General features: G+C 47.5%; 1 protein-coding gene across 1 annotated transcript in view; it reads left to right on the top strand.

Annotated features, from left to right (window-relative positions):
* SMIM14 (small integral membrane protein 14) overlaps positions 1-16,522 on the top strand; it is a 61,716-nt gene that overhangs the window by 33,603 nt on the left and 11,591 nt on the right. The window contains exon 3 of the mRNA XM_055139774.1: positions 13,794-13,842. Coding sequence (XP_054995749.1) covers positions 13,794-13,842 — 49 coding nt within the window. The remainder of the gene's footprint in view (positions 1-13,793; positions 13,843-16,522) is intronic.

Here is a 16,522-nt window from a genome sequence, read left to right as displayed (position 1 = left end):
GTCTGCTCAGAGAGAAGATTTTTGTCATGATTTTTAAAAGCACTAACACAATACGATTAATTAAAATTAAATTTCTGCAGGTAAAACCTCTCTCAAATAACGCAAATGTTTTGGAACACTTCCTTTTTGCATGTATTAAGTTAAAATGTTTGCTGCATTTTGAGGAGTGTCAATTCTCAAAAAAACTGTGTCTATGTGTTTCTGTACCTGCACTGCAGTAAAGATTTAGATAAGACCATAATTATAGCGGTGTTAATTATGCTAACTATAGCATAATTATAGTGACATACTGTCACTTAGGTTTCAAGCAGCAAAATAGTGCAGCTCAGAAATTGTAGTTTGGTTTTTGATGTTTTATTATATTTTGGACTTTTGTTATTTAGTTAGAAGTTTCTAATTATTATATCCTCAGTAAATGGTTTTTAGAAACCTGGGAGCAAATAAATTATTTGCTTTCAAGTCTTAAAAGTAGTCTTGGGGGGCTGGAGTGATAGCACAGCGGGTAGGGCGTTTGCCTTGCACGCGGCCGATCCGGGTTCGAATCCCAGCATCCCATATGGTCCCCTGAGCGCCGCCAGGGGTCATTCCTGAGTGCATGAGCCAGGAATGAACCCTGTGCATTGCCGGGTGTGACCCAAAAAAAGCAAAAAAAAAAAAAAAAAAGTAGTCTTGGGCCGGAGTGATAGTACAGCGGGGAGGGCATTTGCCTTACACACAGCCAACCCGGGTTCGATCCTGGCATCTTATATACTTTACCAAGCACTTCCAGAAGTAATTCCTGAGTGCAGAGCTAGGAGCAACCCCTGAGCATCGCTGGATGTGACCCAAAAAGAAAAAAAAAAAAGAATGGTCTTTCTTACTAAAGTAAGGGCGACTACTTTCTATCAAGGAAATTACATAGTGCTTACTTTGACAAAGGTGCTTTAAAAGAATAAAAGCCTTCATTTTTTGTAAAATAAATAAATAAATAAATAAATAAACCAACAGACTAAACTTTGTAAGCATCTTCACAGACATAAGCTGTCATCAGGTGAAAAATAAGCCATCTCAGCTCATTTGAAGGATAAGGTCTGTGAATGCAGCTCCCTTAAAAAGAAATATGTTCCACAGTGTTGCCATTTAAAATGTTTTTGATGATTTTCTTTCCTTTTTTCCTTTGAATTTAAACGTAGAAACTCTTCTCATCATAAAGTAAAAAGTATTTGACTATTTTAGAATTCATTTGGTTATTTAGGTCTTGGGCCACACCCGGTGCTCAGGTTTACTCCTGCTCAGACATCACTCCTGGAGGGCTTGGGGGGCCGTCTGAGGTGCCGGGATTGAACTGGATTGGCCATGTGCAGGGCAAGCATCTTACCACTGTATTATTGCTCTGGCCTCTGTGGGAAAAAAAAAATATTTTTTTACAATTTATTTTTTGAGCCCTACCAAGCCGTGCTTAGGCTTCATTTCTGGCTCTGTACGCGGGGAACTCCTGGTAGGGTTTTGGGGACCACACGGGGTGCTGGGGATTGAACCGCGGTCAGCCTCTTGCAAGGCAAGTGCCCTTACTCACTGTAGTATTGCTCCAGCCCATGCACATATCTTAAGGAATGTCTGTATCCTAAGGTTTTTGGGCGCACACATCAATTTAGATCCTTCTTTCTGCTCTAGTGCTAGTATGAGGTTTATTATTTCTCAGTTGTGTAGTGATATTTTGCATTAGCAGTATAAAAAGTATAAACTGGATTTCTCATTTTATTGTCTAACCGCTTCAAGGACTTTAAAGCAGTTGATTCGTTATCTGTTATCACAGCAGTTTTTTATTGTGCTTCCTTTGCTTTGGGGACCAAACTCAACTGTGTTGGGCTGAGGGGGAGCTTCTCCCAGCTCTGTACAGGGGCGGGGGCTCCATAATGCAAAGACCGTACAGCAGCCCTTTCTGTCGCCATGTTTTAGACGATGTTGCGTTCATAAATGCAAGGTTGTTCAAGTGTAGTACAAAGAATGCCCTTCTTGGGGTGCTAATTGCAAAGCTTTCCTCACTCTCTGGGCTCGTGTCCTTCCCCGGCTTTAATCTCACCATTGCGGTGAACAGGTGTCAGATTGCCCTTAATGCCTCTGCACTTTGCCAGCTACATGGAAGTTTTCATGTGAGGGACATTCAGAAATATTTTTTTTAAATGTAAAGAAGATTATCATCTTGACTGTTCAAATACTTCCCCGAATTATTCTCATGCTGCAGAGCCGTGTTCCTCACAGTGTTTAGACGTTTCCTTCCCTACCAGCCTCGTTTCCTTTGTTTCCCCACCTGCCCACCGTACTAGTTGGCCCCTGATCTTGTGCTGTGGCCTCCCCATCTGTGCACTTTGCACCTGTGGCCCCTTAGAATATCCTGGGGCCCGAATGGCCCCGCTGCTGAGAAACACAGCTCTTGAATTTCAGTGCTTGGTTTGTTGACTAGTAGAGGGATTGGGAAGAATGTGCAGTGAGTCTGGGAGGGTGACTCAGGGGTCATACACAGGGGACATGAGGGTTGGGAGCCCCCAGCTTTGCACTGTCAGGGATCCTAGCCTGGGTTGGCCGGAGCAGGGTAAATGCCTTTAATAACTCTGGACTATCTCTCCTGCTGGGTTCTGGTTTTTAATTTTTTTTTTATTCCTTATGCCATAAAAATGACTTGTAGACAGCTCCAGGAGTAATTCCTGAGCACAGAGCCAGGAGTCACCCCTGAGCATCGCTTAGGGTGTGGCCTAAAAAAATAAAACAAACAAAAAAACTCCAAAAAAGCTTGTAGAGGGGCGTTTCTATTCCCAGTAAAGCCGTTTGTGGGATTATTCTGGCTTCACTGTCTCCTCCTTCCCTTCCCTTTCTCCCGCTGTCTCTTGTGGTGTAGTTCCGCTACTAGTAGGCGTTCCAGAGAGAGACAGATGCACTGAGAAAGGTGAACTGGGGTTACGTGTTTTTCCTGTTCTCTGTTGTAATCTAAAATTTGGAACTAAGATAGTTCTTTATTTATTCACTCATTCATTTTTTTGGTGGTTAGGGGATGGTGACCCCTTCGTTTCATCACTAATCCAGACAGTGTCACTGAAACTTTTTTTTTTTTGCTTTTTGGGTCACACCCAGCGATGCTCAGGGGTCAGTCCTGGCTCTGCACTCAGGAATTACCCCTGGCCGTGCTCAGGGGACCCTATGGGATGCTGGGAATCAAACTCGGGTCGGCCTCATGCAAGGTAAACGCCCTACCTGCTGTGCTATCGCTCCAGCCCCTGAAACTTTTTTTCTGTTGCTTTGGGGCCATTACCTGGTAGTGTTCCAGGGTTGCTCTGGCTCAGTGCTCAGATCATGTGATGCTAGGGCTAGAACTGAGGGTGCCAGTGTGTAAGTCAGTGTTCCACCGCTGGCCCCTTGAGCTGTCTTGGCCCTAACTGAAACTTCTATGTCTTTAATTTTTTTAAAACCATGTTAGTGTAAGGGCTGGAGCAATAGCACAGTGGGTAGGGTGTTTGCCTTGCAGGCGACCGATCTGGGTTCGATCCCCAGCATCCCATATGGTTCCCCGAGCGCTGCCAGGAGTAATTCCTGAGTGCAGAGGCAGGAGTAACCCCTGTGCATCACCCGGTACAACCCCCCCTCCAAAAAAAAGAAACTATATTATTGTACTATCAGCATGTGATTTGGAGGTCCTTGGATTCCTCTACACTAAAGGTCATGTACATAGTGAATGTGAAGGATAATTAAAAGTCACATCAAATCTATTGGTGTTTGCTGGTGAAACACGGCAGAGTTTATGCTTTGTATTCATGAGACCTTAGTTTTTGACCACAGGTGCTTCAAAAAAAAAAAAAAAAGGCCAATAGAAGCCAGGTTTACTAGTCTTTATTTCCACTACTGTCTTTTCATACTTTTTTTTTTCTTTTTGGGTCACACCTGGCGGTGCACAGGGGTCACTCCCGGCTCTGTACTCAGGAATTACTCAGGGGACCATATGGGATACTGGGAATCGAACCGAGGTCGGCCGCATGCAAGGCAAACGCCCTATCCGCTGCGCTATCGCTCCAGCCCCTCTTTTCACACTTTAAGTTTTTGTGGCGGCCTTTGGGCCACAGCTGGAGGTACTCACCGCTCTTGGTCCCGGTGCTTCGGGCTCTGCACTGCGGGAAAGGCAAGAGTCTTAACCTCGGAATTATCTCTCCAGCAGATTTATCTTAATTTTTGTAAAACATTCGCTGATATGAATATATTTTTCAAAAGACACATCACTTGGTTTTGGTGCCACACCCTTCTGCGGGACCATGTAGTGCTGGGGTGTATGCCTGGGCCTCGTGCATGCAGAGCTCATGTTCTCGGCTTTGGAGATATTTCTCCAGTGAAAATAGTAATAATAAAAATAAAATAATATGTTAAAAGTAATGCTTAACTTTTCAGTCCCCATCTGACTTTTTCTCTCTTCCCCTAGATCTTGGTTGTGCATATAGGGGCCAGAGTAATAGTACTGCGGATAGGGTGTTTGTCTTGCATGCGGCCAACAGGGATTGTTCCCTGGCACCACTTATGGTCCCCTGGGACTTGCCAGGAGTAACCCCGGGCCATTGCCTGGTATGGCTCCCAAACCAAAATAATAATAATAATAATTGTTTGGTTGTATGTATTTTTTGGGGGGTTGGGTTCAACCTGGCAGTGGTTGGGGTTACTCAAGAATCTGGACAAGGGGAACCATCTGTGGTACTGGGAACTGAAGTGGGGTCAGCCTCATGCGAGGCAAGTGCCTTAGTCTCTGTACTTTCTCTCTCGCCCCTGGTTGAACATCTTCCCAGTTTGTGTTTTTGAGGGGAAGGAAAGGTTGCTATTCCTAGAATGATGCTTGGAAAAATGGTATTTTCTCTGGTTCTTCCCGGATCTTTTTTTGCTTGTTTGATTTGTTTCTGAGTTTTGGGCCACATCTGGCAGTGTTTAGGATTTATCCCTGCTTCTGTAGTCAGGAATTACTCCTGGTGGTGCTCAGGGGACCGGATGGGATGCTGAGATCGAACTTGGGTGGGCTGTGTGCAAGGCAGGCTCTCTACCCTCTGTACCCTCTCTCCAGCCCCTGGATCTTCTTTTATTACTACTATTATTGATATCATTATTAACTTGAAGGCTTTGGGCCACACTCAGTAGTGTTCAGGGGCTGGGAATCACTCCTGGAGGGCTTGGGGACCAGACGGGGTGTTGGGGACTGAGCCCAGGTTTGCCACGTGCAGGCTAAACCCTTTACCAGCTGCACTGTCGCTCCAGCCACCTCTTCCCACATCTTTTTAACATTGATACACACACCTGCACTGCATGCAAGGCAAGTGTTATGTACATATATGTGCATATATGTGTGTTTGTGTGTTTATAGGCACACACATATACAAGGTGTGTATGTGTGTACCTCCACTTAATAATAATAGCAATGTGGGCTGGAGCGATAGCACAGCGGGTAGGGCGTTTGCCTTGCACGCGGCCGACCCGGGTTCAAATCCCAGCATCCCATATGGTCCCCTGAGCACTGCCAGGAGTAATTCCTGAGTGCAGAGCCAGGAGTGACCCCTGTGCATCGCCAGGTGTGACCCAAAAAGCAAAAAAAAAAAAAAATAATAATAATAATAGCAATGGTAATCTAGTGTTTCCCATATTGCTACAAAGCTATTTCAATTATGTGATTAACTTCGATTTTATTTCAGCCAAGTAAGGAAAGTGTAGTTGGCTGGGTAGATAATATTTGAGTGTGCCCACCACTAAAAAAAAAGTAAGAGTATAACAGACTTCTTTCAAATACCAATACTAAAAAATGTATTTTTTATTATAACATTGTTTGCCTAGTTGTTCGTAATGATGTTTCAGACATTAGATGTTCCAACACCAGCTCTGCCATCGATGTGACCTCCCCTCCACCACTGACCCCCGTTTCCCACCCACCGCCCCATCCTGCCCCTGTGCAGGAACAAATCAATTTACTTCATGTTGTTTGTTACAACACAAAGGCAAATGGAATTATTAAAACTTAGGATCAATGGGCTGGAGCGATAGCACAGCAGGTAGGGCGTTTGCCTTGCACGCGGCCAACCCAGGTTCTAATCCCAGCATCCCATATGGTCCCCTGAGCATGGCCAGGGGTAATTTCTGAGTGCAGAGCCAGGAGTAACCCCTGTGCATTGCCAGGTGTGACCCAAAAAGCAAAAAAAAAAAAAAAACAACTTTGGATCAATAAGAATTTATATAACTTCTCTGCCTCCATGATGTCACTGATGTCCTTGAAGACCTACTGCGCTGGTTAGTGCTAAGTGAACCTGTTGTTTAGGCTCATGGAGCTTGTTGGGCTTCTCTGCAACTTTCCGGTCGCATTTGCTGTGATCCTGCTTAGCTGATGGTACTGGGAAATGTTGAGGAGTCCCGTGTAGATCTGGAATAGTTTGGTGGCTTGGCAGTTCGATGAGGTGCAGTTTGAGCTGAGCCATTTCTGGTGTCTGGTGTGGCTGCGGGCCGCTGGGCCTGCCGGGAGAGAGGGGGATCTGTCTGTCCCCATTAGAGACTGACTCACAGTTCTCCGCCAGAGCAGCCACCTGGGAAGATCCTTCAGCATCATGTTCTTCTGGACACATGACTCTGGGTGGGCTCTTTGCTGGCAGGATGGAGGGTGTGAGTAAAGGCTGCTGGTTTTCCATTTCGTCTGGGGGAATTTGCCCTGTCCCCATTCTGAGAACACCCTAGAGTTTTCAGCAGGTAGGCTGGCTGAAAGACATCATCCTGAAAGACTAGACAGCCCTGTAGCCTGATTGGTTTTGTGGTACAATTGATTTTGGCAATTAGGAAGTTCATTATTCCTAATTACGTTACATTATTCCTAATTCCTAATGACGTTGTTCATTAAAAAAAATAATAACAACCAATGGCTGTTGCATGTCCACTTGGCCCAAAATCTAAACACTACTAAATAGAGAAGGGGGGAAAGTAAACATTGCTGTCTTGCCCAGCCCCGCAGTGCAACTTGACTGAGTGAACTGTTAGCAGTTGGTTGTTTTGTGTTGCTCCCGTCTTTCTGGCTGACCAACAAATGGCATCCTTCACCCCCACTTCTGATAAAGCGGCAGCTGTGGGTTCATGCGGGGCCTGCCTCGCTGGAAGGGCTGCAGGGGGGAGCGTGGGGAGCATCTGGAGTCACGCTCGCTCTGCGGCAGTTGACGCTGACATGTGGCAGAACCTGGTTGACGTCAGCAGCTGGCATGTCTGTGTGTGGCGCTTTCATGTGGCTGCTCGGCCTCCTCCCGGCCCGGAGTTGTTCCCAGGCTGACAGCCCTCCCAGGAGACCGCTCGGGGGAGGGAGGGGGGCCAGACAGCAGCTGGAGGCTTTGCTTTTCAGTTTTTCTTCTCAGATGTTTTTTAGCCACACCTGGCAGAGCTCAGGGGACCACTACTGGGTGTGGGACTTGGGGACAGCTACTAGCCCTGCCGGGTGTCAAATTCTGGAGGTACAGGGGGACCCTATGGGACACTAGGGATTTTTTTTTGGCGGGTGGCTGGGGGGCTTACCCGGCTGTGTCCAGGGTTTGCTGTTGTCTCTGCACTCAGGGATCACTCCTGGAGGGCTCAGGGGACCCAATGGGGTGCCAGACATAGAACACTGGTCAGCCCCACCGGTCAGTACCCTACCAGCTGTACTATCTCCCTGGCACTGAATTGCATTTATTTGGATATGTGTGTTGCTCGGGGATCGAACAATCCCCTGAATACTACCAGGTGTGCCCCTCAACTCCCCCGAAACAAATAGAAAAATAGGGAAGTGTCTGCATTCCCCTTCTGACTGCCCCCCCTCTGCCTGCCTGCCTCATCGCCACAGTGAGTCACTTGGCCAGACAGACTTAAGTTCTTCCCATATCTATGCATTTGTTACCGGTCGGTATCAAGATAAACTACACCCAAAGGGTAGGACATTAAATTATACGGGTTAGTTTGCCAGTGCCCCAAAATTGCATGGGTGATTATTGGCTCAATAAAGTTATTAAGTTCAAAATCAAGGTATTTTGTAGAGGTATGTAAGTATATGCAAAATTGGGGCAAATATATCCAAAACATTTTAGCAAAAGTGATTCAGTTTATTAATGCTAGAGATATTAAAAATTATTTTGGGGGCGCTAAAGTGATAAAACAGTGGGTAGGGCATTTGCCTTGCCTGTGGCCGACCCGGGTTCGATCCCCGGCATCCCATTTGGTCCCCTGAGCACCGCCACGAGTAATTCCTGAGTGCAGAGCCAGGAGAAAGCCCTGACCATTGCTGGGTGTGACCCAAAAAAGAAAAAAAATTGGGGGGTGGGAGAGTATACTGGGTCAGGTACTCAGCCAACTTGCATTTGATTTGGGATTCTAGATGCTGCCCTGGGCCCTATGAGGAAATTATCCTTGAGCACAGAGCGAGGAATAAGCCCTGAGCATCACTGGGTGTTATTCCCCCCAATTCTCCACCCCCCCAGAAAAAAAGAAAACTGTAGAAAAAAATAACAAAGTTTGCATGGTGTTGGAACAATATATCATGAGAAGTATAATTGAACAGTGTTGTTAATCACAGTATCTCAATGAAAATGGTTAAAAACCAACTTGAAGTCTACATACCTTTATTCTGGCATTTTCCCCCCTCTCCACTTATATTTATAGACCACCACAGCATTGTTTTTTTGTACAAATTTACAAATGTTGCAGCGAAATGAAATACCAAGCAGAGTTTGCCCGGGAGATCCCTTTCACAAGGATGGTGCCCCAAGCAAAGAAGGAAGCCCTGCTGTTTGCAAAAGGTTGAAGGAAAAGTACAAGCTTTAAAGGCAGGAAAACGGGCACAGCCCCAGACACGCAGAGATCCATCGCCAGATGCCAGTCTCCCCCTTCTGACTGCAGCCCTGAGGGCAGTCTGAGAGCAACCTGACTTCTCTGCCACTGCCAGCGTGCCTTAGAAAAACACCAGAGGGGGACAGGACAAAGGCTAAGGCACTTGCCTCCAGGGGGCCCACCCTGGTTTGGTTCGTGGCATGGCATATGGTTTTTCAGGCACTACCAGGAGTGAGCCCTGAGCACAGAGTCAGGGGTCAACCTGAGCAGAGCTAGGAGTGAATAAACTCTGAGCTGAGCATTGAGCCAGGAGTGAGCCCTGAGCACAGAGCCAGGAGTGAGCCCTGAGCACAGAGCCAGGGGTGAGCCCTTAGCACAGAGCTAAGAGTAAATGAACCCTGGAGCACTGAGCCAGGAGTGAGCCCTGAACACAGAGCCAGGGGTGAGCCCTGAGCACTATTGGTGTGGCCCAACCCACTCCACCCCCACCTGCCAAAACCAAAACAAAACAGAAATAAAACAGCACCAAGGGCATACATAAGGCCAGGGGCTTGATCTCTAGTGTTCCAGCATGACCCACTCTCTGGGGACCCCCTGGTGTGGCAAATAAAAGGTATATCCTGGTTCTTGGCATTGAAAGATTTACAGCAAGTTGAGTATGGGAAGAAGGACAGGAAAATAATACAAAATGTCTTATTTTGTACAAGTGCATGTACATACAAAAATGCATCCTGCGCACATGCACCAAAATGTTTACAAAATGGTTGTCATTGCGGGATGGAGTTTCTGTCCGTTTTGCTCCTTGCTCCCTCTCCCTGCCGACATCTAGGGGAGAGCTGAGCCACATACAATCGTAGGAAGTCACTGGTTTGTTTTCATGGGCTTCGGTGATTCATTTCCCACGTGAGGCTCTTTGCCACATCTTCGGGTAAACCCCACATTAGAACCCGTGCCCCCGTGATTTCTCTCTCTTGGAATCCTTCTAAGCTAGCCTCACTTATTGCCTGGCTCCTTTTTCCATACTGTCCTGCTTCGAAGTTGGCAAAGAATTTGCTGATCGCAAGTAAAGTTGATACATGCCGTTCTGCTGGGGAGTTTGAAAGGGAAAGAGGAAAGGAAGTAGCCTCTTAAACTCTGAAGGCTGCACGAGGACAGGATGTGCGTGGATGACGCTCACTAGTCACTCCTCTGCTTGGGTTTTGAGTTAAGCTACTGGGATCTGACTGTTTACTGGAGCATTGAATTTTTTTTTTCTTTTTTGGGTCACACCTGGCGATGCTGAGGGGTTACTCCTGGCTCTGAACTCGGGAATTACCCCAGCGGTGCTCAGGGGACCATATGAGATGCAGGAAATCGAACCCGGGTCAGCCTCGTGCAAGACAAATGCCCTACCTGCTATGCTATCGCTCCAGCCCCTTACTGGAGCATTGGAGATTTTCAGTCCCACCTACGGCTAAGCTGTGTTAAGATTGGTTAGAGCGGATGTTGACCCACAGTTCAGCCATTAATTTGACTGTGCTTTTGTGATTTGCTAATTTGCTAATTCCACTCGTAATATAAATAGCATATTTTATGTGACACAGTAATGATAACAGCTAAGTTTCTTGCCTTGTTATTTATATTTCACATGTATGATTTACATATGTAGATGATATTGTCCCTGCTTTGCCAGGTCAGGAGACTCAAGCTTAGAAGTGCTAATTTGCCCAAGGTCTTGAAACTAGAAATTTGCAGTCAGACTTTTTTTTTTTTGCTTTTTGGGTCACACCCAGCGATGCTCAGGGCTTACTCCTGGCTCTGCACTCAGGAATTACTCCTGGCGGTGCTTTGGGGACCATATGGGATGCCGGGGATTGAACATGTGTCGGCCTTGTGCAAGGGAAATGCCCTCCCCACTGTGCTGTAGCTCCGGCCCCCTGGGAGCCAGACTTAATTTTTATTGTTTGGTTTTGGGATCATGCCCGGCAATGGCCAGAGGACTGCTCCTGACACTGTGCTCAGGGGTCAGGTACTGAGCTCAGGGATCAGGCACTGTGTTCGGGAATCAGGTACTCTATAAGGGGATCAGCATTGGAGTAGGGGATCAGGCGCTGTGCTCAGGGACTCAGCACTGTACTAGGGGATCAGGCAGTCCTAGGGGATCAGGCCCTGTGCTCAGGGATCAGTATTATACTCAGGGATCAGCAGTGTCCTAGGGGATCAGGCACTGTGCTCAGGGATCAGTATTATACTCAGGGATCAGCAGTGTCCTAGGGGATCAGGCACTGTGCTCAGGCATCAGCACTGTACGAGGGGATCGGGCGCCTGTGCCCAGGCATGCTTTTGGAGCCATGCAGACTTGTACTGCGGCCTTGCAAGCTCTCTCCCTGGCCTTGGTGCCAGACTTCAAATCAAGGTCTTCTTTCTGCCCTCTGCAGTCGTTAGGGGCCAGCTACCTGCAGCAGTTACATAGCTGCTTCCCTAGACAGCTGCAAGTTGAGAGGGTATCATTACCCAAGGGTGAGGCTGAATTTGAGTAGACGGGTGCCTTTATTTTCTTTAATTTGCAGTCATTTTCAACTCTAGGGTTTATGAGATGATCATTCCTGAGACATTCCTGTTCCTAAACATCCTAAAAGCCTCAGTACAGGGTGTGCACTCATAGGATGGTGGATGAAATTCCCCTTGTTTCGTTGTTTGTATTTTGCTACACTCAGTTGTGCTCAGGGCTTGCTTCTGGCTCTGCACTCAGGGATCACTCCTGGGGGTGCTCAGGGGATCATATGTAGTGTCGGGGATCAAACCCAGATTGTCCACATGCAAGACAAGCACCCTGCCTGCTGTACTATCTCTGTTCAACCCTGTTTCTCTAATTTTTAAGAATGATGTGGATCCAAAGTTAAATTGTAGGAAAAGATAGACACAGAACACTTCTTTTGTTTGTTTGTTTTGGTTTGGTTTTTTTTTTTTTTTTTTTTGGTTTTTGGGTCACACCTGGCGATGCACAGGGGTTCTTCTTGGCTCTGCACTCAGGAATTACTCCTGGCGGTGCTCAGGGGACCATATGGGATGCTGGGATTTGAACCCGGGTCGGCCGCGTGCAAGGCAAACGCCCTACCCTACCCGCTATGCTATCACTCCAGCCCCTTGGTTTGGTTTTGAGTTCACTCCGCACTCAGGAATTACTCGTGGCGTTGTTCAATGACCATATGGGATGCCAGGGATAGACCCTGGGTCAGCTGCGTGCAAGGAAAATGCCCTACCCACTGTACTATCGCTCCAGCACACAGGAGACTTCTTTAGATCCCAACTTTGTGAGAATCTACACCTCTGTCCCTTCCACAAACCCTGGGTCTCTGTTTTTCATTATTATTATTTTTTTAATTTCTTCAACCATTGTTTATTTTTATTTTTTTTTTATTTTTATTTTTTTGGTTTTTGGGTCACACCTGGCGATGCACAGGGGTTACTCCTGGCTCTTCACTCAGGAATTACCCCTGGCATTGCTCAGGGGACCATATGGGATGCTGGGATTAGAACCCGGGTCGGCCGTGTGCAAGGCAAACGCCCTACCCGCTGTGCTATCGCTCCAGCCCCATCTTCAACCATTGTTTAAATGAAAGCAAAAGGGGAGAAAGAAAATTCCTTTCTCTACAAGGGGCATTTCTATAGATCAAATCTTGGGTTGGACCCCCCACCCCCGTTTTCTCTATCTTCAGATTTTCATGAGGTAAAAAACTCGTTAGCAGAGTTACTCCTCTTTTTTTTTTTTTCTTTTTGGGTCACACCCAGCGATGCTCAGGGGTTACTCCTGGCTTTGCACTCAGGAATTACTCCTGGCGGTGCTTGAGGGACCAAATGGGATGCCGGGGATTGAACCCGGGTCGGCCTCGTGCAAGGCAAATGCCCTATCTGATGTGCTATCGCTCCGGCCCCGTTACCCCTTCTTCTCTCAGCTCTCTGCTGTGGGTCAGTGCTTCTCCTTTGGGAAATTTCATAGCATATCGCAGCAGGAGTTCTGTAGCAGGTGATTTATTTTTCTAAGCCTTCATTTAAATGGGTGAATTGCACAGTATATTTGAACATCACCTTGAGTGGAAACAAAAATTTCCTCCAACCAATTAGCCAACCCCTCGATACAGTTTTGTTTTTCATTTGGATTGAATGTTATTTATGATGGCAGTATTCATTTAAAATTTTGTTTTTAGAATTCATTTTAAAATTTACAAAAGCTTAAAGGGCCAAAGAGATAGCTTAATAAACTCCCCCCACCCCATTTTTGGTTGGGAGTCACACCCATCGATGCTCAGGAGTTGCTCGGCACTCAGGAATTACTCCTGGCAGTGCTCGGTGGACGATATTGGATCAAACCCGGGTCAGCCGCATGCAAGGCAAATGCCCAGCTGCTGTACTGTTGCTCCAGCCCCAGCTTAATAAAGGAGTTACATGCTTTGCATGCGGGAAGCCCCCATTCAATTCCTTTTACCACATGGTCCCCTGACGCCAGGAGTAATACTGTACACAGAGGTAGGGATAGCTCCCCAAAGAAAACCAAATAACAACAACAAAAAAACACACATTTTTCTGGGAAGTCTGTACTGCTTGTGTCTTTTGGGACCATCCCCAGCTGTGTTCAGGGATCATTCCTGAGTTCCTGGTGGTGCTAGAGGCAGGGTATATGGAGGGGCTTACCGCATGGGTTACCATGATGGATCCAAGGTTGGCCATGTGTAAGGCAAGCAAGCACCTACATGCCCACTATATAGTCTCTGACCTAATGCATTTTATTTTAATTTGGGGAGAGCAGATTGGGGTCACACCTGGTGGTTCTCAGGGCTTCGGGCAATTTGTGGGGACTATATGGGATGCTGGGGATTGAATCCAGGTCAGTCACATGCAAGACAAGTGCCCTATCCACTGGTCTCTCTCTGCTTTGTGTATTTGATTTTTGGCCAGGAGCATTGCTCACTTTCCTCTCTTCTTCGTTACAGTTGAGGCAGTCCCAGTCCTACTGCACAGACACAGAATGTCTTCAGGAACGTAAGTAGTCATGGTACAAAAAAGTCTAATGAATGACTAGTGATCTCTTGGGATGCATCAGTGTCTATTTATTGGATCACTGACAGTGCTCGGGGAACCACTTGGGGTTCCAGGGATCCAATTCAGGTCGGTAGAGCGCAATGCAAGTACCCTACCCGATGTACTGTCTCTCCAGCATCAGTGTTGAAATGATTTCTCTTTGTTGAACTTTTAGGTTCCCAATAGATTTTTAAAATTTTTTTGCAATTGTAAGTTTGCAACATGCTGTATATATAAAGACTTCTGCTATGGAGAAGTTGTTTTTTTGGTTGTTGTTGTTATTTTTTAAGCTTTTTGGGTCACACCCAGTGATGCACAGGGGTAACTCCTGGCTCAAGCACTCAGGAATTACTCCTGGCAGTGCTCAGGGACCATATGGGATGCTGGGAATCGAACCCGGGTCGTCCGCGTACAAGGCAAACGCCCTACCCGCTGTGCTATTGCTCCAGCCCTGAGAAGTTGCATTATTAATAGGTTGGTTTCTTACCTTTTAACACCCCTGATGCTAAGCCCACTTTAAATAGGTCCATGAAACTAAAACAGCACTTTAGCGTGCCAGTAGAGCTTGGTCTGCATGCTTTATGACCGTTACTGCTTTGTGAACTGGATATCTCATCAGATTCCGTACAGGTAGTGAATGTCACATGGAGAAGTAGGAGCTGGAGCTGTGCCTCGGGTCGAGAGGACTTTGCTCAGCTCAGAGCCCAGGTCAGAGCGGCAGAGCCCTGACTCGGGGCTTCTGAGAAGCCCCACAGGTGCGAAGTGGGGGGCGTTTGGGATCCTGGCGGGTAGTTCCACCCCTCAGATTTATCCTGCTGCTCCTCTGCCAGTGCTCATTCACCTACAGCCGGGCCCTCTGACATGCAGCGCCAAGTCAAGCGGAAACCTGTTCTAGTAAGAAGTAATCCCATTGAAATCCCGACAAGGAAACAAGTGTTTATTACATTGGTGGCATTAGTGACCTTTGAGCCAGTCCCACCTGTGAACCAAAGGCTCTCTTATTTCTCTGGGTGAAATTTCACTTCCTTAATCTAAAGACAAAGCTCTGGGGCTTGAATATTAATTTAGTATGTTTATATGGCCGGTCTCGCCCTCTCTCTGTTTGTTGTTTTCGAGTGTGATGGAAGTCCTTTCTGCGAGTCATGCTTTTAAGTGGCTTCTGCAGATGTTTCCTCCCAGTGATGGAATTACTTTTTGTTTGTTTGTTTGTTTTATTTTGGGGTCACATCCTGTGATGCTCTTCAGAGCTTACTCCTGGCTCTGTGCTCAAGCATCATTCCTGGAGGGCTCTGAGGACCCTGTGGGATGCCAGGGATCAAGCTAGGGTCAGCCACATACAAGGCAAGCACCTGCCCATTGGAACTATGGCTCCAGCTCCTAGAATTACTTAAAAAGCATTTTTTTTTGTATTTTGTTTTGTTTTGTTTTGTTTTCTGAGCCACACCCAGTGGTACTCAGGGGCTACATTTGACTTAGGGATCACTCCTGGTGGTGCTTGGGGGACCATATGGGATGCTGGGGATGGGACCTTGGTCAGCCACGTGCTCCAGGCCCCACACTTGTTTATATGGTCTTTATTTGCACCAGTAACCAGACATGCATTACCTATTTATATGTGTATAGACATACATAACCAGTTCTCACAAACCTTTCTTTGCGGCTTAGTGATTTTTTTCTTTTTGAAAATTGTGTTTCAAACCTGACAGTGCTTAGAGATCACTTCTGGCTCTTCACTCAGGGGCCCAGGGAACCGTATGGGGTGCCGGGGATTAAACCCGAGTTGGCATATGCAAGGCAAACGTTCCCACACGCTGTACTGTCATCCCGGGCCTAGACTACTCAGTGATTTCTGACCCGTGGGGCCGAGGCCCAGGGCACGCTGGAGAGGGCAGCGCCCGCCCAGCACCTGACATGCCCACCACCCAGGAAGCTCTGAGCCTCAGTGATGCCTTGGGCCAGGGGGTTCCTGGGCACAGGCCCTCCGGCCACTGGCCTTGGGAGGGGAGCTTTGTCTCTGCTTCTCCCTCTGCCCCGTGGGGGAGGAGGAGACAGCTGGAAGTTCCAGCCCGCAAATCAGAGGGCCAAGTGCAGATAGCCAGGGTCCACCTTTGCTAGGTCAGTGCCCATCAAGCGTTGCCTGATCACTGTAAGCTCCGGGGTGGCTGCAGGGCGCTCCTCGGGAGGAGAAGACATTCTTCTCAGGGCTGGAGCAGGGGGACAGTGGGAAAGTCGCTGCTCTCTCCCCCCACCGACCGACTTCTCCGGGAGAGCTGAGCCGGAGTGGTAGGAAATCACTGGTTTGGGTGCAGAGCCCAGGAGTCAGCCTTGAGCACAGCTGGGTGTGCGCCCTCCCCCCCCCCCCCACATACACACACCCCAGCCAGCACCTCTCCCCCTTCCAAGAGACATTCTTATCCCTATCAGGAAATTCTAAAGGCTTGGGAAGCCGAGAGCCAGGAACAGACACCGGTCACGTATGTCGCAGCTCCCAGGCCGCATTGTACGTATCCGAGATCATTTCACTGAGCGTGCAGCTCCGCTCTTCACTCGGTAACGAGAGTCGAATTGCAGTTTCTTAGCATCTCAGCTTGGTGCTCCATTCGCCATGCTGAGCCAGGTCCCTCGCACGCCTGCTCACTCG

This window comes from Sorex araneus, chromosome 5 (genome assembly GCF_027595985.1).
Source record: "Sorex araneus isolate mSorAra2 chromosome 5, mSorAra2.pri, whole genome shotgun sequence".
NCBI classification, from domain to species: Eukaryota; Metazoa; Chordata; class Mammalia; order Eulipotyphla; family Soricidae; genus Sorex; species Sorex araneus.
Note: the sequence above shows the minus strand (reverse complement) of the source record. Positions and strands in the feature narration are given on the sequence as shown.